Below are 25835 nucleotides of genomic sequence, written 5' to 3'. Positions count from 1 at the left end.
CTGTTCTTGCTGCTCTACACTTTCCTCACTCCAAGTTCTACAGCGGGTAGCATGCTCTCCTCCAGAGGGATGCTCCCCCTGCGCATCCCATCCATGGCCTTTCAGTGTAAGTTTCTGCTGCCTTGGGCCGTTAAGTAATCTGAACAGGGTAGATCTGGTTATTTAATAGCTTTTATATGCCAGGTCCCATGCCCAGCATTTTTCCTTATGTGATCAGTACACTAACCCTGTGAAAATACTATAGATTTGGATTTTTTGAAACCCACTTTAAAGAAGGGACTGAACCAAGGTTTTGTAACTCCGGGTTCTGGGTACTTGAGAAAAGGAAGGAGGAAAGGAGTGAAGGGACCCTCAACCATGGGCCACAGATTGGGGTAGGCTAGAGAGGTTCTTCACAGGAAATCCTACATACTGAAAAATTACATCTGGAATTTTTATCTCAATAAGTATTAAACTATCTGTGTTGCTAACAAAAATTATAAATATTGATGTTTAATATAGTTACTGGGGAACTAACTGAGAAAAGAGGAAACTATAATATATTTGATTAAATAATAAAAGAATAATTACAATGCATTACTTGTTATATTCCTGGTCACCATATAATATAGTAGCAAGTATTCATGTTCCTCAAATATGTGTTAGATTAGCAGTGCTTAAATTATTTTTAATTTTAACACTACTCTGTCACAATATGCCTGGCTTCCATGTAGTATGCCATGTATCTGATCTTTTTTCAAAAATCAGAGGTGCTAATTAAGAAGTACTACTATGAGCAGGTTACGAGATAGGATAATGGACATGGATATGCCCAGCGCTATGTGTTGCACATAATAAATGTTTATTGGATCTGAGTCTGGCATCTATACAAGGGATGAGGCAAAGGACATGTTATTATTTTATTTCCTGATATAAGTAACCACCAAAAATTTTCAATTACATGTATCCCCTGGCTCAGAAATTCCACTGTCATAGTATTCTATATTTACACATAACTTAATTAATCAGTCTCCTATTGTTTATAATCCCATCTTTGTGAGCTGACAATTAGAAAGAACTAAAAGTTGTTCAGTCCCTACTGTATGCCAGGAACTTTATGTTTGTTATCTCATTAATTCTCAATTAAGCCTGAGGAGAAGATATATTATCCCCCATTTAAGAATAAAAAAACTGAGACCCATAGAGACTACGTAACTTACCCAAGATCATATAGTTAGTAAATACCCCATCTGGAATTTGAACTCAGATATTTCTGGCTAAAACCCAAATTTGCTCCAACATTCCAATGGTTTAAGCACTGGATTCTGTGGAAATGTCGTGAAGTGGTAAGTGAGGCCAAAAGGAAGGCTGAGTGGGTAGATCACTACCCTTACCTCAACGAAAGCACCTGCCTTACAATAAAACAAACATTTAAAAATTAACCATTCCAATACATCACATGTTGGTATAGCGAGTTGACATTGAAAATAATTTTCACATAGTTCTATAATATGTAGTGATAGGTGACTGCTTCTTAAAAGTGAAATAATTTATCATTAGCCAGCAACCAAGGATAACTTAGTGGATTGGAAAAGGCACCCAGGAATCACAAGCATTTAGAAATTGATGGAATTCAGAACTTTGCCAAGATGGGGGTAAGGGAAGGTCTGAGGTAACAAAGGTCACCTAACCCTGGGTCAGCCTTAGCTTAGTCTTCAGAAAAGAGTCTCACAAAGGATATCTCCACAAAGCTGGATGGGCCTGTTTTGGTCAAATATTTACAACATAGTGTCAACACAACTTAATGTTTCATTTAAGCTAAGAAAAACCAAACAAAAACAAAAGCCGATGAGTATCAAGTTGTTACTATTTTAGGAGAGGGCTCTTCCACCTTTGTACATCATTCATTCCTTTGTTCATTCATTCTGGGGGTAGTCGGCAACCACAGCATATTTTGGTAGCAGGTTGACTACAGAGTGTTCGCCCACAGGAATGAGCTGGAGACTCACGCACTACACTAAGTCAGATTTTTGCTTTGGTATTTATTTTCTTATTTAAAGGTATGAAAAAACTTATTAAAATGATTGAGTATTATTTCAAACCTCTCACATACCTTTATTACTTTAAGGTGGGATTAGCGATGGGCATGGGATGGGTGTTAAATTATTTCCCCAAGGGAAAAAAAAGTAAGCTTTTCCTCATTACCCAATTTGTATTATGGAATTTCCATCAATTCCGTCAAGTAAGCAATAGGGTTTCATGTGACAAAAGCTGAAAAAAATAACAGTATTAGCCCACAAATAGCGGTGGAAATGGAGAAGATAAAAAGGTTATTATTTGTTTGAAAAGTACCCAGGGTCAAAACCTTTTAGAATGTGAGAGCCCAGGTGGAACCCTGGTTTGTTTCCTCAGGCAACAGAGACCTCCGGCTAGAAAAATGTATTTATAGTCCTTTGCTTGAGATTTTATCTGATTCTTATTTTATTTTCATTCCAGTTGCTACATTGATGGCCGGGTGGTCAAGGTGATGGACTTCCTGAAAACTCGCCTGTTAGACACACTCTCTGACCAGATTAGGAAGATTCAGAAAGTGAGTAAAAGTATCCTGGGAAGAAAAGGAGCAAGTCTGGGGGTAAGGCAAGGAAAAAGACACAAAGTCCCAGCTGGGCCTCAGCACTGTGGGAACCAGGGTGGAAAAATAGGAAAATAGTACAGTCCAGATGGGCATGGTCACAAGCCCCCCATCACAATTGTTGCCTGTCATTTGTTGTTTTTCAAATTGAAAAGGGTCTGTGTGTGCCATATCAAGGTTTAAAGCATCTCTATTGTTTTTAATTAATTTTTTTTTTGAAATGGAGTCTTGCTCTGTTGCCCAGGCTGGAGTGCAGCGGCATGATCTCAGCTCACTGCAACCTCTGCCTCCTGGGTTCAAGCAATTTACCTGCCTCAGCCTCCTAAGGAGCTGGACTACAGGAACAAGCTGCCACGCCCAGCCAATTTTTATATTTTTAGTAGAAATGTGGTTTCACCATGCTGGCCAAGCTGGTCTCGAATTCCTGACCTTGAGTGATCCACCTGCCTCAGCCGCCCAAAGTGTTGGGATTACAGGTGTAAGTAAGCCACTGTGCCTGACCTAAAGCATCTCTATTTTAATTGCTTCTAAACTGTGAATTTCGTAAGGGAAGAATAGATTTACCTGATATTTTCTTTTTTGGAGGGGTTTATTTTAGGTTACTTAAGGGAGAAAATGATTATATTCATTCAGTGAAATTCCAGTCTGGGGCACTGGCAATTCTAAGCCATATTTACACTGTTCCTAGGTGTCTTAGAATTAGCCAAGTAAGATCTTAATTTTGTAAAGTTGAGAGGAAAGCTATAGTATATTAAGCAATTGCATGTAGGTGCTGTCAGCACACCTTTGGTCAGTGATTCTCAGACTTGAGGACGATCAAAATCACCAGTGGTGCTCACTGAAGTTTCTAATTTCACTCCTGAGGTTCTGATTTAATATGGCTGGAGTGGCTTCCAGAGGTCTCTATTTTTAATAATCTGTCAAGTGATTTTCCATAATGCCAATTATGGATCACATTTTGAAATCCTGTATTAGTTAATTCTAAATTGTGAAGATCTTACATCTACAATTGTCATGGGCCTCTACAACATATTATTATCTTTGGTTGCCCAGTGAAGGTTCTTTTCCAGGGAATGGGGACCCTTTGAATAGTCTGCTATTTCTTGAGCGAATTAAACAAATCTTTGGAAAAAATTTGTAATAAGCAGGCTCTCAATAAATACAAGATGAATTAATAAACAGACAAATGAATAGCTCATTTATAGCTCTGAAAGGAAATCCTATTTGAAGAAATCAAAGAACATCAGTTTTGACAGCTGAAGTGGAAGGCTTCACCTTTTTTGTATTCATCCCAATGTCATACTCAGATTATAAACAGCATCTGGAATTCTCTTGTTCTCAAGAGTTGGATAGGCTGAGAAGCCTCAGAACTTCTGAACTACTACATCCCAATCTGATCCCTCCAGGGAGCAGGTGCATTGGCCAGCACCCTTATCTGTCACTGCCTTTCACTAGGCAAAGCCTAGGAGAACTAAATGATTTGAAATATTTCTACCAGTCCCTGTTTGATATTCATTTAGTGAAAAATATTCACTGAGCATTTAGCGAGTACCTAAGGCAAAGCGTCAGATGCTGGGGATACAAAGTGGTATAAGACATGGTCTCTGCCCTCAAGGTAAAGTAAGTTTTAACACTTACTTTCAGCAGATTGAAAACATATTACCTAATGTAATAGAATGTTAACCTATTGAATACTGTAGTCTTCTAAGCACGTTATGCTAATCTGATATTACATACTGCCCTCTAGAAGGAGGGAAGAATTTTCTGTCATTAATTCATTTGTTTATTGCTTCATTCAATAAATGTTTATTGAGTGCTTACTATATCTAGACACTGTTCTAAATGTTTATATTACAATAGTGTACAAGATAGTCAAGTTCCTATAGTTTTGGCTTTTCCCGTTTTGAGTGTGATCAGAGGGTTGTTGTTGGAAGTAAAATGATTCAGTTCTATCAAGGCACTGAGAGTGAAGGTTCTAACTGCACTCATGTTATTATTTAAGTACAACAAGTGGCTGTAGGTCAGAACTAAGACAAAGGTATTGGAAGTTAGGTTCTTTCCTTTATCCCCACTTCCCGTTACCCTCCCCCACTGCATATGCCTTCACCATATGAACCAGTTTGAAAACTGAAATAACTTACCTCCTGATTTATCTGGGCCCAAGAAACTTCAGAAAAAGAGCTAAAACCCTGTGCCCAATTGGTATTCAGATCTTTAAAAACAAGCCTAACGGACTTAGAAGGGGAAGGGGAAGTGCTGTCACAGGGAGGAACAGTGGGACCCCTGAGAGAGGACTATATGCAGAAAGCACCTGGCAGGGGAGGGCTAGGCTTCGCAGCAGGGTCTGGACTTACCTTTTGGCAGTTGCAAAGAGAACATGCCCAAAGAGAACCCCTCAAGCCAGGGTTCCTATTCTGAATATCTCTTGCTGTGCAACAAATTACCCCAAAACTTAGTAGCATAAAACAGCCATTTATTAAGCCAAAGGATTGTATGGGTCAGGAATTCTCAAAGAGTACAGAGGGAAGGGTTTGTCTCTGCTCCATGATGTCTGAAGCCTGAGCTAAAAGACCTAAAGGCTGGGATTACTGAAAGGTTAGTATCTGGGACCATCAGAAGACTTGTTCACTGCCATCTCTGACAGGGGATGCTGTATCACTTTTCCTAACCTAACCTCAGAAGTCACACGGCATCACATTAGCCATATCCTATTCATTGAAGGAGTCGCCAAGACCCACCAAGCTTCAAGGTGAAAAGAAATTAACTCCTCCTTTCGATGGGGGAGTAGCAATACTCTGGAAAAGCATATAAGACCAGAAATGTTTTTGCAGTCATTTTTGGAAAATATGAACTTCTACAGTTTCATCCTCCCTGTTTCATTTAGTAGGCTTTAAGTCATTTCCCTGTTTTTTTCCCCCGATTCTCTTTTACAAAGCTCTTGCCAGATATTGCCTTCACTGAGTATATGCTAGAGGTGTTGCTGGATCATGGATTCCCTGAGATTTGAACCACTGGATAGACTTCTCATTGGCTAAAGCAGTCTGGACCCAGTTGTTAGGGCCTCCAAGAGGAGAGTCTCTCTCACCACAACCCAAGGTGTACTAAGCACTGGCCTTCCCTAGGGACATGAGAGCTAGGAGACTAGACCAGGATCCCCAAACTTTGATTGCTGAAATGTTGCTTTGACTGTTCCTGAAGTCCCTGGTGGGTGGGGAGGAGGGTTCTTGGGAATTAGGGTCCAAAGTACAAACTAGGGCGCACTAGCAAATGACTTTCTTGCAAGTTCCTCAAATCATTTCAGAGATGGGCCAAGTTAGGTTTCACGTTTTTTAAATTTTTTTTTTTTTGAGACAGAGTCTCGCTCTGTCGCCCAGGCTAGAGTGCAGTGGCGCAATCTCAGGTCACTGCAAGCTCCACCTCCTGGGTTCACACCATTCTCCTGCCTTAGCCTCCTGAGTAGCTGGGACTATAGGCGCCCGCCACCACACCCAGCTAATTTTTTTGTATTTTCAGTAGAGACGGGGTTTCACCATGTTAGCCAGGATGGTTTCGCTCTCCTGACCTCGTGATCCACCCGCCTCGGCCTCCCAAAGTGCTGGGATTACAGGCATGAGCCACCGCACCCGGTGTTGTTTTTTTTTTTTTTTTTTTTTTTTTTTTTGAGATGGGTCTCACTTTGTCACCCAGGTTGGAGTGCAGTGCCGGGATCTCAGCTCACTGAACCTCAGCCTCCCAGGCCAAGCAATCCTTCCACCTCAGCTTCCCTGGTAGCCGGGATCACAGGTACATGCTACCACAACTGGCTAATTTTTGTGTTTTTGGTAGAGACAAAGGTTTCACCATGTTGCCCAGGCTTGTCTTGAACTCTTGAGCTCAGGCAATCCACCCGCCTTGGCCTCCCAAAGTGCTGGGATTATAAGTGTGAGCCACGGTGCCTGGCCTTCCAAGTAAGGTTTTATTGTCTCTATACCTGGAACCTTCACCCCAAAGCTGGAAGTGTACTTTGTTTCTTCTCTCTTTGTAGGCTGGGCGCGGTGGCTCAAGCCTGTAATCCCAGCACTTTGGGAGGCCGAGACGGGCAGATCATGAGGTCAGGAGATCGAGACCATCCTGGCTAACACGGTGAAACCCGTCTCTACTAAAAAATACAAAAAAAAAAAACCTAGCCGGGCGAGGTGGCGGGCGCCTGTAGTCCCAGCTACTCCGGAGGCTGAGGCAGGAGAATGGCGTGAACCCGGGAGGCGGAGCTTGCAGTGAGCTGAGATCTGGCCACTGCACTCCAGCCTGGGCGGCAGAGAGAGACTCCGTCTCAAAAAAAAAAAGGAATTGAAGTCCTAACGACCCCATTAGGCCCACAGTGGTAGAAAAGGGGCAGATTTTTCACCAAAATGGTGCCATGTGGGAGTGGCTTTATAAATCACTGGTAAGGCTGTTTGATAGGGTATTAGGCCCAGGATTTGAAGTCTGATGGCCTGGCTTAAGTATAGCTGTGTGGCTTTGGGCCAGTCACTTACTTGATTTCTCTGATTTTGTCTCTTTGTAAAATGAAGATGCTAAGGATACTATTCTCCCTCCCTCTTAGGTAGATTAGGGAAGTCATGTGAGAACCCCCTGTTTTGTTCATTGTTATTGAATGCTAGCTCTTATTGCTATTATTATTGTTGTTATAGTTATTATAGCTATTTTTAATAATTTCTGTAACTAGAGAAGCTTTACATTACCTTTATCCTCAACTTGTTCTTTGCTTTTTCTCCTCTTTCCTCTTTTTTTGAACTCTGGGGAATATGATAGGTGATATTTTTGGCACCTGAAAGACAATGATTCAATTGCTAAAAACAGCTGTGGTTTGCAAATTTGGACTGCCACTTAGAGAAGAATTCTCAGTTTTCTGAGCAGTGGGTGAATTATCTGGTTATATGAAAATCTACATGATGCATCTGAAAGCCAAATAGAGACATGTTTGAGCAATGTGTGGACAACTCACCCCTTTGGATGATCCACACACTCTTTCCCTTTCATTAGAATGATGATGATCATGTGTACATTGGGAGATGAGTCAAAGGAAAGAGTTGATAATCTAAAAATACAGGGAAGAGTCAGATGGGAAAGTGAGAAAGTTTAGGACACAGTGCAGATGGTATAGTCTGGATAGCTGGGCTGACTCCAAAACAATGACTTAAGAACCAAGAAGAACCACTTTTGCTGAAGTCATTTGGACTCTCTGATTTGTGTCTTCATCTCCTAGAGGAATCAGAAGAGGAAATAACACTTTTTGATATTATGTTCAGTAATTCAATAAGCACAGAAAGGAGTTGGTGTAATCCCAGTCATAAAGGAAGTGTTTCCAAAAGTACTGTCCATATTATTGCATTTTGAATACTAAATAAACTCAACAATTGGCTCCCCCAATATTTGAAAGATTTCTTCCTTCCTCCCTTCCTTTTTCCTAAAATTATTTTTAATTGACATATAATAATTATACATACTTATGGGATACAGAGTGATATTGCAATACATGTATACAATGTGTAATGATCAAACCAGGATAACTTGGCCAGGCACGGTGGCTCACGCCTGTAATCCCAGCACTTTGGGAGGCTAAGCAGGCAGATCACCTGAGGTCAGGAGTTTGAGACCAGCCTGACCAACATGGCGAAACCCCATCTCTACTAAAAATACAAAAATCAGCCAGGCATGGTGGCAGGCACATGTAATCTCAGCTACTCAGGAGGCTGAGGCAGGAGAATCCCTTGAACCCAGGAGGTGGAGGTTGCAGTGAGCCGAGACCACGCCATTGCACTCCAGCCTGGGCAACAGAGCAAGACCTGTCTCCAAAAAAAAAAAAAAAAAAAAATCAGGATAATTCACACAATTATCACTTCAAACATTTATCATTTATTTGTGTTGGGAACATTCAAAATCTTGTAGCCATTAGAAAATGTACAATAAATTATGTTAATTATAATCACCCTACAGTGCTATCAGACACTAGAATGTATTCCTTTTATCTGGCTGTAATTTTGGATTTGTTAACCAACCTCTTCTATCTCCACTCCCCACCCTTCCTAGCCTTTAGTAACAACAATTTTACTCTCTACTTTTATGCAATCAAATTTCTTAGCTTCCACATATGAGCAAGAACATATGTGGTATTTATCTTTCTATGCCGCACCTATTTCACCCAACCCAGTGTCCTCCAGGCTCATTCTTGTTGCCTCAAATGACAAGATCTCATTCTTTTTTTATGGCTCAATAGTATTCTGCAAATATATATGCCACATTTTCTTTATCCATTCTTTTTTTTCTTGAGAGGGGGTCCTGTTCTTTTGCCCAGGCTGGAGTGCAGTAGTGCAATTATAGCTCACTGCAGCCTTGAATTCCTGGGCTCAAGCGCTCCTCCTGCTTCAGCCTCCCAAGTAGCTGGAACTGCAGGCCCGCGCTACCACACCTGGCTAATTTTTTCATTTTTTTGTAGGGACAGGGTCTTGCTGTGTTGACCATGGTGACCTCAAACTTCTGGTCTCAAGTGACTCTCCTTCCCCAGCCACCCAAAGTGCAGGGATTACATACCTAAGCCACCATACCTGGCTCCATTCATCTGCTGATGGAAACTTAGGTTGATTTCATAACTTGACTATTGTGAATAGTACTGCAGTGAACATGAGAGTATAGATATCTCTTCGGCATACTTATTTTCTTTTGGATACATAGCCTGTACTGGGATTACTGGATCACACAGTAGTTATATTTCTAGCTTTTTGAGGAACTTCCATACTGTTTTCCATAATGGATGTCCTAATTTACATTCCCACCAACAGGTATAAGAGTTCTCTTTTCTGCATACCTCACAGCATTTCTTACTGTCTTCTTTATCGTAGTCATTCTAACTGCCTTCATTTCCTTCTTTCTTCCCTTCCTGCCTTCATTTATTGACTATTTGTAACATTCTTAGAATTTTCCACGTCCCTGAGAATAAAATGGTGAGCAAGACTGACGTGATGCTTGTCTTCATAGACCTTATGGTCCAGTGGGGAAAACTGATAATTAAGCAAGCAACAGTAATAAGATGTTATGATTCCTATTACAGGATGCTATAGGAGTCCATGGTGGGAAGCACCCACCTTAGTTTGTGAAGAAAAGGAAATCAGGGAAGTCCTCTCAGAGAAAATGACATTGAGGCTAACACCTAAAAGTTAGACTCTCTCTAATTTATACAGTTCTTCTTAGGGTATGATCAGAGGACCACTGGTGGTAGACATGTATGGATAAAGGAATGGTTTGTATGGTTCGTCATATGAGCATAGTCCTTCATTTGTTATCATTGCTTATGATTGTTTATATGTAATAAAGATCAACTCTTTTGAAGTCTCAATAAATGCAGTGACATTATGCCACTTCTTCCAATATATTGTAGTTGCAAGACCATGGAAGTAAGGGAGAAGGACATGTAATTTATTTGAAGTAATTAATAGATTTTAAAAGAAACCCTTGCTTTTAACCAGCTTTCCAGTTTACCTGCTTATTTGAGCCTCTTAGTAAATAAGAAGAAAAGAGCAAAACAAACAAACAAAAACCCATTTATTCTTGAGGACCATAGAATAACTAGAGGCACAATTAAAGGAAACATGAGGACAATGATAATATTAGTCTTCTCTAATGAAGAAAACTGGAAAATGAAAACTAGGGACAGAACCGTAGTATCACCACAAAAATCAGTATTTGCTTGATTCATTCCTAAATTCCCTCATTCGTTCGGCAATATTGACGCTTATTTCAATGTCCCAGTGCCCATCACTTAGCAGGTGCTCAATGCGTGTTGGAGGGAAGGATGCACAAAGCGAGGGGCAGGTGAATGAGCAGAATAAAGCACCTGAAGTACAAAAGAAGTAATGTCTTATCTCATTCACATTTATATGTGCTGTCTCCGCTGTTTACACTGCAGAAGAACCTTATCTGCTGCTAACTTTGCGGTAGTGTTGAATAGATGGAAATCAGTTTAGACAGCCCTATGAGCTATGCCTACATATAGACATAGTAGGAAAGTATCTTCAGTGTATGTTTAGGAGTGATGGAAAAGTCTTTTTGTGGCCCCAAATAATATTTCAGTCTGTTTCAGACATTTCATTTGAGTGAACAATCTTTCATTCTACATTAGGATGATGATGAAGAATGTAAACTATCTGGGAAGAGGTAGACCACACTGGCTTAAATTCACACTAAGGCTTTAAAGGCAAATAGAAGATCCTTTTCCAAGAGCAGGTTTTGATGGAGGGGAAGAGAAACACAGGCCAAGGAAATACAGTTGGTCCTTGAATAACATGAGGGTTAGGGGCGCTGACCTTCTTGTATAGTCGAAAATTCATTTATAGCTTTTGACTCCCCCAAAACTTAACTGCTAATAGCCTGCTGTTGACCAGAAGCCTTACTGATAACATAACAGAAGACTTACTGATAATATAGCATAAGTCTAACTGATAAACATATTTTATCTGTTATCTGTATTATCTACTGTATTTTTGTAATAAAGTAAGCTAAAAGAAAGAAAATGTTATTAAGAAAATCATGGGCTGAGCATGGCAGCTCACACCTGTAATCCCATCACTTTGGGAGTCCAAAGCAGGTGGATCATTTGAACCAGGAGTTTGAGACCAACCTGGGTAACATGTCAAAACCCTGTATCTACACACACACACACACACAAATTAGCTGGGCATGGTATCACATGCCTGTGATACCAGCTGCTTGGGAGGCTGAGGTGGGAGGATTGCTTGAGCCCAGGGAAGTTGAGGCTGCAGTGAGCCGGGATCCTGCCACTGCACTCCAACCTGGGCAACAAAACAAGACCCTGTCTCCAAAAAGAAAAAAAAAGAAAGAAAAAAAGGAATAAAAAGAAAGAAAATAAAATTATAAGAAAGAGAAAATATATTTACTGTTTATTAAGTGGAAGCAGATCATCATCATCATAAAGGTCTTTATCCTCTTTGTCTTCACATCGAGTAGGCTGAGGAGGAGGAGAAAGAGGAAGCATTGGTCTTGCTGTCTCAGGAATGGCAGAGGCAGAAGAGGTGGAGGAGGTGGAAGGGCAGAAAAGAGAGGCAGGTGCACCCAATATAATTTTCATTGAAATAAATTAACGTATAAGTGAACTCTAGCAGTTCAAACCCATGTCATTTAAGGGTCACCTGTACTCAGAAGGCACAGGACCCCAAATACAAACTGTACCACATTAATACCTCGGGATAACATCAATGAGTGATTCTGAGTTTTATGGGGCCTGACATTTATACAATGGGGACCTTTATAAGGAAAATAAAACAAGGAAATCTGCAAATTATGTAAATATTTGACCATATGAACACATTAGCAGGGCCCTTCTTAGGATATTGTTAGATGCCTGTGAAAGCAGGGAGCTGGAAATTTAAGCTCCGTGAACTTCTTGGTAAATTAGCCTCTGTGACCCCACTTGGCTGTGCATCTGCAAATGGGAGAATATGACCTAAGGGAAATTTTGACTCTTTGCCTTCATATACAAGACATGAACAATATTATAGTTGGGGAGTCTGACCCGAAAGGTATGTTTACTGTCAAAGAACACCAAAGTTTTAGTCATTGTCATTCCATGAACCTTAATTTCCTTGATTCTTAGATACAAATATTTCCTTGAATCTTAGAACAAATATTAGAAAATTCACCATTAATTTAATAACAACTGGGAAGGGAGAGGGTAAACAGCAGGCAAGTTTCATTTGATACTGATTTTGAATAATATCCTGATTCCAAAAGCATTGAATTGTGAAAAATGCATCATTAACTTACAGAAATTTAATAATTGTATTACCTTTTGGGTTATAAATGCTGTTTATTGAGTGTACTATATATTATTAATCTATTAAATAAACCAGTGATGTGCTCAAGTCCACAGAGCTTTTTAAGTATTAAAATTTGAATCCAAACTGAGGCTCATCTGACTCTAGAACCTGCACTCTTATCCATTACACTATTCAGTATCACCCACACTTATCAACTATTTATTTTATAACCAATGTAATATTTATATTCCTAACCACCCAGGATTAGGAAGCCTTTCAAGGGAGAATACTGAATGAATGTTCTTGGTGAAAGAACATCAATTTGACCCCACCATCAATTAATAAGCTAGGGTGAGTGTCCTGGAAGTGAGGGTTGAATGAATTGAATGGATGAATGAAGTGAGGGTTGAATGAATGAATGAAGTTGGATATCATGATATTAGGCAAGTGATAGTGGAAGAGGACAAGACTTTTTAGTGTTATTTGCATTGATCTACTGGATTCCATTCATATGTTTCATATGCACAGGCTCTTGGTCAGTGTTTAGTAAGGTCCTGCAATATGCAAGGCAATGACAATGTGAAGAAGGTATGTGCTACCCATGGACATTTGGAGGAATGGCCCTGGGAGCAAATTGCTGTTTGGGGCAAAAAGCTTCATCAGGAGGAAGGGGCAACTTAGGATGACCATGCAGTGTTTCAGCATGTAAGTGGGAGGACTATAGGGTTTGTCCTAAGCAAGAGTAAAATTACCAGTGAGGCTACTGGAGCCTATGACTTGTAAGTGGGTAGGGGTTGGTTAGTCACAGAAAAGGACTGGGAAAGAAAGGAAGAGTAATTTATGTGCAAGTGGCTACTTTCCAGTCTCTCTACTAGCACTTACCCTTGAACGTCGTCATTGCTTTGGGACTCTGTGAAACTTTTATTTCCCATTTTCTTGCATATGATCATAATGTCCTTGCCTCCCCAGTGACTTTGTCTTTTTTGTGTATGTTCTTAGTTTAATTTTATGTTTTGTTGCAATTACATTCATCTGCTTTTCTGTGGTTTGAGATAACAAGTGCAGAGAATGCAAATTTTAAATCCTAAAAATGTCACAAAAACAGAAGCCGCAAATTAAAAATTGATCTGATACCGAAAGAAAATGGGCAAAGATGGCACTCCAGAACACAGAGATGATAAAAAGAAATGATACAGAAAAAGATTAATGAAACTGACAGGAAGTACATTAGACAGAAGAAATACATCAAGAGCAATGTGATGAGATACTGGAATGACTGAGCTCAGAATAGCCCAGTTTGTCTAACCTAAGAAGGACATGTTAAATATGGAGGCAGTTTAGCCAAACAGAAGTTGTGGGTCTCCTCAAACAGGAAATTCAATTAGAAAGTGAACAGAGCCCTAAACTGGAACTGTGAGGATTTGGTGTTTGCCCTTGTGATGCTGAGGTGTCTTCTCTGAAACTTAGGTTTCTCATCAGTGAAATATTATCTCTCTCATTTATTTATTAAGTATTTTATAAGCAAAGTAATTGTCAAGCATTCTATAGGGCATGCAAAAAGGAAAAAAAATAGAAAATTACAATTCAGTATAATAAGGTCAAGGTCAGAGGTAGGTTCAAAGAGCTTTGGAACCCAGGGGAGAGAATAATTAACTTTCTGAGGGTTTGAGGAAAGTTTCACAGAAGAAATAACATTTGAAATAGGCTTGAAAAAAAAAATCAGACTATGTGGATGAGCAGTGAGTAGGGGAACGGTAATCAGTAAAAAACTATTACTTCATGTAGTTGAAAAGTAGGAGTCCTTTCTTTGCAGTGAACCATAGGTCTTCCTCCCATAGGGGAGGAATGGGGGAAGTGGTAGCTAAGGGGTGGTTGTGAAAGTCTAAGATAACAAGTTAAATAAAGCAGTTAGCATCTTGCCCTGTGGTTCAGTGGTTCTCAACTTTATTTTATCATGTCTAAAATACTCGCATGGACAAATGGATAAAATAGACTATGGGTTGTATGCAGTTACTAGCTCCTTAGCTTTTTTTTCCCAGTTAAGGAAACATTTCAGAATTTTGGCAAAATATTATGACAACTTTGAATCCACTCTTTTTATTTTGAAGTAAATTATTCCCAAATCACTATTTTCAATAGTATCTGAAACAAGTTGCTTGTAGCACATCTCCCAGCTGATTAAACAGACCTCTCTGAGCACAAATAATTGAGTACCGCTGCTGGCAATAGGGAACCACTGAAGGCTGGAGAGGGATTTGTCAAGTTAACAAATAGCAGCAGTGTGAAGGATGGACTAGAAGAGGAAAAGATTAGAGGCAGGACGACCAAGGAACAGTTGACAAGATCCAGAACTCAGGGAAGGGCAGTGAGGAAGAAGAGGACAGAGTCAATATCCTCTGCCCTAATGTAGCAGGTAAGTGGAGAGTCAAAAAACGCGAAAGAAGGATGGAAAGAAACATAGGAAAGGCACAGAGCTCTTGCCTTGACCACTTATAAATACAATAAGGAACAAAGACTGCCAAGAGGCAAGGATGTCCCTAAGAAGAGCTCTGTGAGTAGGTAAGGTTTAAGAAGCTTCCTGTAGCTATTCAGCTCTTTGTAACCAACTCTGTAGAGGACTAGTTTGGGTTACTTAAAGAGCTACTGTTCTTCCTGAAATTCTGGGGAAGGTTGATTTCCAACTAGATGAGATGCTAGAATTAATGGGCTCCAGCTTCATTTGGAGGGTGGGCCTCCTGCCAGGGCTGATTAGCCCAGCTGGCCTGTCCACTATTCCTGTTTTATTGCTTCCTTTCTCATTAAGGAAGGTGTTGGGTTTGGATAACCATAAACAACATGTCTGCTGCTGCAAGCTACCATTTCTTACACAGCCAGTGGTTGAAGCCAGGCTCTCAAGAGTCTTTTTAAAGGACTTAGATCACAGTTTTAGAGGCAGGATATCAAGGAAACACAGGAAAAGGAAGCCCAGATTTGCAAATGTGCTACATACATTGTTGTTTTCTTATTTTTACCGTTTTTTTTTTTCATTTTTTTTAAAATTCAAAATGGTAGGGAAAATAAACTAAAAAAATCCAGGCTGTTTTCTCTAGTCTCCCCTCTCTTTCTGTCTCCCTGTTCCTCCCTCAGCATGTCCATGTGAAACAGTACTCATAGTCCCCAGCCCTGAAATATGAAGAAATGGAGCTAGAAGGGTTTCCCTTTATACAACTCTGCCTCTGGCAGGTCCAAGGATTCAGAGCAGCCACTGGCCCTTTACTGAGCAGTTTTCTGGGTACCTGAAAGCCCCCTTGACCACATGGACCCAAGGATTGAAGTCTATTTGGGAACAGAAGAACTGCTGAAAGGCAGCCAACCACTCAGCTCCCTTTACCTTCACTTAAGTAATTTCAGCATTTGTACTTCTTTCTCCCCAGACAGTGTATCCCTTAAAATAGCCTTCATTGGCACATCATTTCTCACCAGCAACTGTACCCTTTTTCTTTCCAAAGTACTCCAATTTTCTCTCTTCTAGCACAGGGAGAATCATGTTTACTACAAAAAAAAACACAGTGTTGAACTATAGCCCTCAGTTTCTTAGAGTTTTACTTTCTAAGGGAATTTTGCAGCTGGTTCCATCTGTTTCTCCTAATTTTTTTCTCTCCTCTTCTGCCCATGCTGATTTCCTTTCTGGACCCAACCAGCACCCAGCTTCAGTGTCTGTACCTCCATGACATGTCACCATGATGCTCTTCTCTGCTCATGGAAGATACAGAGGTCATAAGCCTCCCGCCATGCCCCAAACTGTAAATACTCAGAAAATATTTGTTGGTTTGTACTGACTACTCCTAGAACTTTTAACATTAAAAATTTCTAGGACTATTTCCCCAAACAACATTTCACGTAACTGGTTTAGTTTTTGTATCAAAGTTGTCCCTCACTGTGTGTTTTTCGTTCATGTGGCTTGACTGGAACTACCCCTGTACTGAGAGTGGAGAAATGAACTACTCTGAATGATAATTATGTTTGTGTGAATTATCCATGTGCATTTTAAATTCTAAACTGGCCTTTCCTGCTGCTTAGCATACATCTGGGCTATTACCTATCACCGCAAGTGTTATGTCTGAAGGAAAAGCAACCAACTCTAATGTTATTCATTCAAACACAAGCTCATGTGCCTTGGACAAGGAGAGTGGTCTAGGTAACATTCTGGTCTACACCTCTAAGTGCTTACTATATGCCAGACACTACTTCAACTGCTTCACAAATATTATATTATTTAAATATCATAAAATCCTTTAAGGCAGATATTATTGTGATTTTACAGTTGAGGAAATTGAAACACAGAGAGGTAATGTAACTCACTCAAAGTCATGCAGTAAGTAAATAATAGAACCAGAATTCAAACGCAGGCAATCCGTCTCCAGAGTCCATGCCCCTAACTGCTCCTCAATTTTAGATTGTTTCCTTTCAAATCTCCCTGCAAGTCAGAAGAGAATTCTGATTAACTTTTTTTTTGTTTTTTAAGAGACTCTCATGCAGGCTGGAGTGCAGTGGTGTGAACATAACTCACTGCCTCCTGCCTCAGCCTCCGGAGTAGCTGGGACTACAGGCACAAGCCACCATGATTAGCTAATTTTTTTTTTTTTTTTCTTTTTTGAGATGAGGAATTTAGCTATGTTGCCCAGGCTGGTCTTAAACTCCTGGCCTCAAGTGATCCTCCCACCTCGGCCTCCCAAGTAGTAGGGCTACAGGCGTAACTTTTATTTACACAGAGTCTATGTCCTTGAAGGGTCCTGTGGACACAGTATTTTATAAATCCCACCGTTTTCTGGAATCAAGTCCTCACTTAAAGGAGCTAGAGTTTGAATTCCTTTTGAAAAATAATCGTCTCATACAAATCACCCCTCTGAGTTCGGCATGCCACCATCCAACTAAGTACAGTAGGTTCTTGAATAATTTCATTTCATTTAACCTCATTTTATTATAATATTGATGGAAAAAAAAAATCAACTCCCAGCTGGGGCCACTGTCTGTTTGGGTTTTTTCCAGATACTCCTGCAAATATGTAGATTGCATTAGGTTTCCTGGGTGTCTAAATGGTCCCTGTCCAAGTGAGTATGGGTGTGGGTATGAGTGGTCCTGCAATGGAATGGTGACCTGTCCATGGCTGGTACTCACCTTGTACCCTGAGCCTCCGAGATAGGCTCTGGCTACTCTCAACCCTGAACTTGTATAAGCACGTTGGAAAATAAATGAATGAATGAATAAAAATTATTGTAAAATAAAAATTTGTAAAGTCTACAATAATTATACAAATGCACAATAAACGATGTGGCAGTAAAGCACACAGCAAGTCTGTCATATTTGTGATTGTTTTTGAAATTCCTGGTGGTAGGAGGTGCTCCTTTTTGCTTTGCAAACAAATTCCTTGATTTAACCCCCCCACCTCCATGACTACCACCACTCACTGATTCACCAAAAATTGGGTAAATAATTTTCTAGTTTTTATTCATCTTTTTTCTTTTCTTTTCTTTCTTTCTTTCTTTCTTTTTTTTTTTTTTTTTTTTTTTGAGACAGCATCTCGCTCTGTCGCCCAGACTGGAGTGTGGTGGGTGGTGCGATCTCAGCTCACTGCAAGCTCCACCTCCCGGGTTCACACCATTCTCCTGCCGCAGGCTCCCAAGTAGCTGGGACTACAGGTGCCCACCACCACGCCCGGCTAATTTTGTTTTTGTATTTTTAGTAGAGACGGGGTTTCACCGTGTTAGACAGGCTGGTCTCGATCTCTTGACCTCGTGATCCGCCCGCCTCGGCCTCCCAAAGTGCTGGGATTACAGGTGTGAGCCATCACACCCCGGCCTATTCATCTTTTTTAAATTTATATATAGATCACACTTATTTCGGTGATTAGTATTAAAAGTTTGGGGGTTTTTACTTAGAAATTTGGTGATGTTTTTGTGACCAGAAATATGTCATAGGAACTTAATTCTTGTTAGTATCATTTAGCCTATAGCAAAATTGGTTATATTATACATTCTTTCGCGTGAAGTTGCCGTTTCCAAGGACCTATTGATGACTTTAAGTGAAGACTTATTGTACTTATAACAAACGTCCTCAAGTGATAAATGTGGAAATACATGATTCTTTCTTTTCTTAATATCAGAGTATTATAACGAGCTTGATAACACATAAAATCCTTCTGGTATCCAAATCACCTTGTGTGGTAATTGACCTTTAACACTTCTGAGGTTATTGAATTCCATACATAAATTACCTGCTAAGCAAAGCAGAATTTTCCTCTTCCCTCTCAGATCAAGGAGAGGCTTGATATCCTGAGATTTGGCAAATAAGCATGTTGCTCTTATCTAGATCTTTCATGTTGTAATAGGTTTTCACTGTATGCCTTTGTTTTTGCAATCAACATATTGCTTCCAATTCTTTGATCAGTTTAGTCGCCCTTTGTCAGGTCACATGACTTCTTTAAGGAGTGGTAGTTTACTGTGAGCTTGTGCGAGGGCAGGTGTGGAATTGCATTAACTTCTTTGTGTTACACACAATCTCCTGTGAAGCACTTACTCTGTGCCAGGCATTCTGATAGGAAGTAAATACAAAAGTGAATAAGAGTATTCCCTGCCTTCAAAGAGCTAATGGTTCAAGGTTTCTAGGAAATTTCCTGAATTTCTTACGTGGATCAAAAATGGTAGTTCAGAATCCTACCACCAAACCGTAAGAATAATTGGCACTAGTTCCTCCGAATTCATGCATCACCATAGACAGACCCACATAAATGTGTGTCTGCTAGGTCTGTGCTCGTTTTCACTTGCTCTCAGGATCTTCCTGGGACTGGCCTAGTATATGTGTCTTTGGCCTTTGACAAGGAAAGGTCCTTAACACTATCCTATCAGGTATTTTTCCAGCTTACATGTGAGGAAATTGAAGCTCAAAGTGGTTATAAAATGATAAACTAATTTGTATATCATTTTACAGTTTTTATCATTTAACAATTAAAATGATATACAAATAACTGTATCATGGTATAGTTTCATTTTATATATATATATATATATATATATATATGTGATCTCATAGCAGCTGCAGGGATCTTTACATAAGTGAGATCCAATCACTTTCTTGGTTAAATCCCTCCAATAGCTTTCCATCACACTCAGAATAAAAATACTCCTTTCTTCTCTGACCTCATTTTTAAATCTTTCACTCCCTTACTTACTACACTCCAGATAGTCTTCTTTGGTTCTAAACACAGCAGACCTGTTTCCACCTGAGGTCCTTTTACTGTGCTGTTCTTCTAGATCCATTAAGGGGCTGGCTCCTTCTTCACTCAGTTCTCGGCTCAGATACCACCTTCCATGTGAGCCTCCTCTGACCACTATCTAAAGCACTGACCTTACCCTCCTGTCAAATTGCTCTCTAGCGTGTTACTCTGTTTTGTTTTCTTCCATCCCTTATTATTATCTAAATGTCTTTTATTTGTTTACTTGTTTATTATTATTCTCCTTCCCTTGACTAAAATGTAAGACAACAAGAACAAAGACTTGTTATGCTTCATTGCTATAGATCCACCCCTAGAACTCTGCTTGGCATATAGTAGGTGCTCAGTAAATATTTGTTGAATGAATTAGTTAATGCCCTTGATAATGCATTAATGTTTTTGATGGGAAATCCTCAGCCCTTTCTAGCCTCATGTTTATATATTCTCCCTAGGCAATTTCATTTACTCCTGTGGATTTTTCTACCTTTCTCAGTGTTTTCCTCCAGCCCAGATCTTTGTTTCTGAGATGACCAGCTCTGAGCTGTGTTTGACTTTTTTCATTTCCCATACTTGTTGTTTTAACTTTCAGAATCAAAGATACTCTTGACCTTTGAGTGATAACCAAGGGAATCTACATTAGCATTATAAAATACTAACACATTTTAACATTTATATTTAAAAGAAACTTAAGAGTTCATATACCACAAATTCATGACTTTAAATGTGGATGAAGAAATTGAAGTCCAAGATAATAACTACTACAAGTGTCACAAGTAGCATGTAGCATAACCCAGAATTTCCAAGGTACATTCTTATTTCCACATTATGGTTATTTGCCTACTGAGACCGTAACTCTCCTTTTGTTAATGTGTTCTTTTACATATATTTATTTACTGAGATATAATTCACATAGCATAAAATTCACCCTTTGAAAGTATGAAATTCAGTGGTTTTTAATATATTCACAGAATTTTGAAATCATCTCCACAGTCTAATTTTAGAACATGTTCATCACCTCCAAAAGAAACCTCATACTGATTAGCAGTCACTCTCCTTTCCCCCTCCCATCTTAAACTTCCTCTTCTTCTTCAGCCCTAGGAAACCATTAGTGTACTTACTGTCTCTAAGAATTTGCTTATTCTGAACATTTCATATAAATAGAACCATATCATATGTGGCCTTCGGTGTCTGGCTTCTTTCACTTAGCTTAATGTTTTCAAGGTTCATTTATGTTACAGTATTTACCTTTTTGTTTTGTTTAACCAAAGCTCCTTTCTCTAACTGCCTTTAATATCTTTGAGCACAAAATTAAACATTAAATATCCTCCAAGCCAAAGACAAAAAAAGAAAAACACAAATATATTACTCTGCTCTGGTTACTCATAAAGGAAGTAGATAGTTTATCATGTACACAGATGTTTTTAGCACCATATTTTAAGGGAAATCATAGATGTAGTTCTTTAATCTGGCCATATGGATGTGTCTTTTGATTATTTAAGGCATTTTTCTTCCTTTCTTATTCCTACAATTCCCTGCTTCCCTTGAGTTGGGCAGGCTGAACAGTATTGAAAGGAGTAAGAGGACTACCTGGTAGTATCCTCAAATGACTCTTCTTTTTTTGTGTATAAGAGTGCATTTTTATTTAATCTTTACCAACATGCTATTGGCCACCACCGTTAATTCTCAGGATTTCTCTTCCATTTATGATCATAATACTCACTTTAATCTCAAATTTGTGTAATTTTCTTACAATTTTGTTTCTGAAAAAGGTCAGTAACTTTGCCAACCCAAAATACGTTCCAAATAATGCACATTGTCTAGCAAATGTGGGGAGAGAGGGCAGGGAGCTGTACCTCGCTAGAAATGAAAAGAGGAATATGATTGATTGTTGATGTCTATGTACCCATGGGTTTGGCCACATATATTTTTTTCTTTTTGACAGCCCTCAGGTGCAGAGAATTAAATTAACATAATACTCCTAACCTAACAGCAAACTATTATCATCAGTTCATGAAAGGTCTTGTTTTTGTTTTAATTTTCACCTCTCTCTTATACATGCTTTCCTTATGTGTTTGATATATGTTCTTAAGAGGCATGTGTCATTATAGGGTATTTAGTGTTATTGGGTGCAAATGAGCAATTTTATAAGTAATATTGTGCCATAAATCTCATTTGGTGTTTGTTTTTTTTTTTTTAATTTACCACTAAACCTTTAAAGACTATTCATGGTGTTGGATTTACATTGACGTTATTGTTTTAACTGCTGCATAATATTGCATAGTATATATCCACATTTTATTTTTCCATTCCTCTAGCAATGGACATCTGCTGCAGTGACATAGAAAGAATTCTCATTCTTACTCTTTAGAGACCTGAGGAAGAATTGCTTTGGTGTGTATGCCTAGGAGAGTAGTTGGGGGGCCATAGGACCTAAATACACTATTTTCTTTGTCCAGCCTCTTTAGCGCATAGCTGGCATCCTCCCAGTCCCACCTCCTACTCTAGCCATCATTGTAGAGATCAGGGCTGGGCCAGCATGCAGGCTGCAGCCAGCTAGGTGTCAGTGTACTAGGTAGTATCTCACTTCTTATTTCCTTCTCTGAGGCAGAGATGAGGAAGGAACACTCAGAGAATCTACTCAGCACTCAGGCCTGCACTTGAAATAGGGTTAGAGGAGCAAGGGGTTAATGGTCACAAGGCTACTCATGCTTTCTCTTGTACCCCCTTGGGGGTCAGTTCTGAGACACAGTCTGTAAGGCTCTTACCAAGATCCCTGTGAGACTGAGTAGTTGCCAGCACTGGCTGTCAATTTGAAAATGCATCCTTGTCTTAGTTTTCCCTTCGTCCCTATTTCAGTTCCCCAGTCCCTCATTCCTGCTCCTTGGTATTATTTCTTGAGTGAACTACCTGTAGACAAGCCTTTGACTCAGGCTCTGTTTTCAGGGGCTACCCAGCATACAATCTTACTCCTAAGTGCCACCAGATTGCAATCCAGAGCATCTTCACCCTGATCTGAATAGTTTGGTCAGTCTTCCCCTTGTGGGTCAGAGACTGGGCCATTTCAAATCTTCAGCGTGCTACCTTTCGACAAAAAGTTTTGCTTCTGCTTGGAAGGCATGCAGTTATTCCCTGTGTGAATGTGTCATTTGTGGGTCAGTGACTTTTCTTTTTACCCTTACTGCAGTTATTTTCAAAATATGATTACAATCTACCTGCACTAGTAATTATAAAATACGTCTCCCGCGAACATTCTCTCTACTTGCTTGTGATATGTGATTTTGATGCTTGTGATGCATTCGTGGCTTTTAGATAGTGCATGTGTCATAGATGTGCTATAAGAGAGACTGAAAAGCATTGTTTCTCAATGCTTGGTAATTTGTAAACACAATATGATTTATATTTTTTAGTGGAAAGTACTGCAGTCAGTTTACATCCTGGAGTATGCACTTGTTCTGTCACATTGTCAGTTGGGTTTACTTAGGGAAAAATGATAATTTCTTTAAGTGGCACATGTCAATGTTAATGCATTTTGGTTTGTGAATGCCAACTCACTGAACTGGGTGCATCATCATAAAAAAGCACAAATCATGACCCCCTGAAAACAGGAAATCAGATCAACTTCCTTAAGGGAATGTATGTTTCTTCTCATGTGGGAATAGTTTTTAAAACCTCATTATCCCCTTCTGCTTTTGTTGTGTAAACAGGTGGTTAATACATACACTCCAGGAAAGAAGATTTGGCTTGAAGGTGTGGTGACCACCTCAGCTGGAGGCACAAACAATCTATCAGATTCCTATGCTGCAGGATTCTTGTGAGTAACACTTGAAATTTCACCCCCAGGGGCTTTCAGGAGGAAAGGACAGTGAATCTCTGATATTGCTGATTATTCTGCCCATCCAAGGGGTGAGGCATGTTTCCTGTTGAAAGTTCATTTCCTTCATTTGTGTATGTCTTAAACCATTCAACAATGATCAACGCCTTCTCTAGATATTAAAATGTCAGGCACAGGCATCAGAACAAAGATTATAGTAAGTAATATTAGTAACAGTAATAATTATAGTAATAACGGCTTTATTGATTGTCTAAAGTTCAAAACACAGTGTAAACAACATACATTTTCTAAGCCAATTTTCACTATAGTCTTGGGAGATAGGTAACAATAAGGCATGGTTTTTTCCCTCCAGAAAAAATATGATTGGTGGAACTGGGATAGGAGATAACTACATTGTAAAGCTGTAGGAGGTAAGTGCCGTAGTAATCATACTTTTAATAATACGGTGCTTACCACTGTCTGAAGTGCTTTATTTGTATTTCATAATTTAACAACCAATGACATAGATGCTACTGCTTTTATAACAATTTAGTGAAATAGATGCTGTTATTATCCCATTTATGGATGAGAAAACTGAAAGAGGTGAAGTAACTTATCCAAGATCACTCATTTAGTTAGTGGCACAGCTTGAACTCAAACCCAGGCAGTTTGCTCCAGAGTGCAGCTCCTTTACCACTGCAGCAGACCACCTGCCTTTCTGCCTCACATGGTCCGTCTACAAAAGAAAAATGATAGACATGCAAAGGAATAAAGAATTTCTGTGACTGGGAGTATCAGGAAGGACTTCATGGAAAAAGTGGCATGAGTGCCGCATAGTAGGATTACTCTAATTTCTATAGGTGGGAGTCATGGTGATGGCAGAGGGAGCCTTCTAAGCCCAAGAAACATTATGAGCAAAGGCACAGAGGAGCAGAGAATGGCTAATGTGACTAAAGCCTTGTTATCTGCGAGGGTGCAATGAGGGCTGAGACTCAGGAAAGGGTTTATCACCAAATTACAGAAGGTCTTGAAAACCCGGTAGAGGAAGTGAGGCCTTGTTCTATATTCACAGTAAGCCATTGCAGATTGTGAAGGAGAGACAGAGAAAGAGAGAGAGAGAGAAAATCTGGAGAATCTGACTTGTGTTTTTTCTGACTTTGGCTTTGTTAATGGTATTCACAAAAGTTGGGAAGGAATGGGAAAATGAATTTGAAGGCTACTACAGTCATCTGGAGAATGACTTAAGCCAGAAGCATAAGGGCCTCTCATTAGCTTGCCAGTGTCATGTGGCAGGGCCAAACCCCTCAGGACCACTAAATAAGTGACTTGTTCCTGCTCCAGTACAGTCCTGTGGCCTTGGATTTTTGACTGAGCAATGTCCTCCTAAGAACTGTAGCTTTGCCCTCAGCTGTGTGTTTTGCTCCTAACAGCTGTTCCTAATTATGCAGCTTCGGTTCCCCTGTATAGAGGTAACTTCTTTAATACATTAATGAAGGACAAATCAGGCCAGTTAAGTGGATTGCCTTTACAGATGGAGTTCTGGCAAATGCAGATAAAGAAAATGAGTCAGTGTAATTCATGGTGATACCTTGGGTCTTCTATTTCTGTGTCCTCAGCATCTTACATTGTGTAGCACAGACATGGGCAGCAAGCATGGTTCAAATGCATGAAGTGGAGTGAGTCACCTTTGATATAGTGTCATTAAGACTCTTCTTTCAAAAGTACACTCCCAGCCAGGCACGGTGGCTCACACCTGTAATCCCAGAACTTTGGGAGGCCAAGGTGGACAGATCACTTGAGGTCAGGAGTTCGAGCAGCCTGGCCAACATGGTGAAATCCCATTTTTACTAAAAATACAAAAATTAGCTGGGCATTGTGGCATACGCCTGTAGTCCCAGCTACTTGGGAGGCTGAGGCAGGAGAATCGTTTGAATCTGGGAAGCAGAGGTTGCAGTGAGCTGAGACTGCATTCCTGCCTGGGCAACAGAGCGAGACTCCATCCTCCACCCCACCCCGCCAAAAAAAAACCCCACAAAAGTACACTCCCACTCTCCACTGGCTTGATATGAGACCCGTTGAAAGATGAGAAGCCAGGGCGTCAGTGCTGCAGGGGCCCCCTTGGAATCAGCAGAGGAATGACATTTGCTCAGCAGTCACTATAGGATGCTGCTACAGGGCCCAGCAAGCAGCCCAGTTGTACTGAGTGGTTTTGTGAGCATTCTTCCCTTTAGAGAATGATAAGGAATGAGAAATACTGCAGACCTTCATGGAGGAAGTTGAAAAAGAGAACTGCCTTTTCATGAGCATCAGCCAAATAGCCATAGATTCCTACAATCACTTTGCAGAACACGGATG

The 25835-nt window shown here is 39.9% G+C and overlaps 1 protein-coding gene across 2 annotated transcripts in view; it reads left to right on the top strand.

Annotated features, from left to right (window-relative positions):
- Positions 1-25835, top strand: part of HPSE2 (heparanase 2 (inactive)) — a 792642-nt gene that overhangs the window by 612856 nt on the left and 153951 nt on the right. For both annotated transcript variants that reach the window (XM_045361347.3, XM_005566158.5), the window contains 2 exons: positions 2476-2569; positions 23374-23480. In XM_045361347.3, coding sequence (XP_045217282.1) covers positions 2476-2569; positions 23374-23480 — 201 coding nt within the window. The remainder of the gene's footprint in view (positions 1-2475; positions 2570-23373; positions 23481-25835) is intronic.

Source organism: Macaca fascicularis, chromosome 9, assembly GCF_037993035.2.
Source record: "Macaca fascicularis isolate 582-1 chromosome 9, T2T-MFA8v1.1".
Classification (NCBI taxonomy): Eukaryota; Metazoa; Chordata; class Mammalia; order Primates; family Cercopithecidae; genus Macaca; species Macaca fascicularis.
This window is presented reverse-complemented; position numbering and strand designations above follow the sequence as displayed.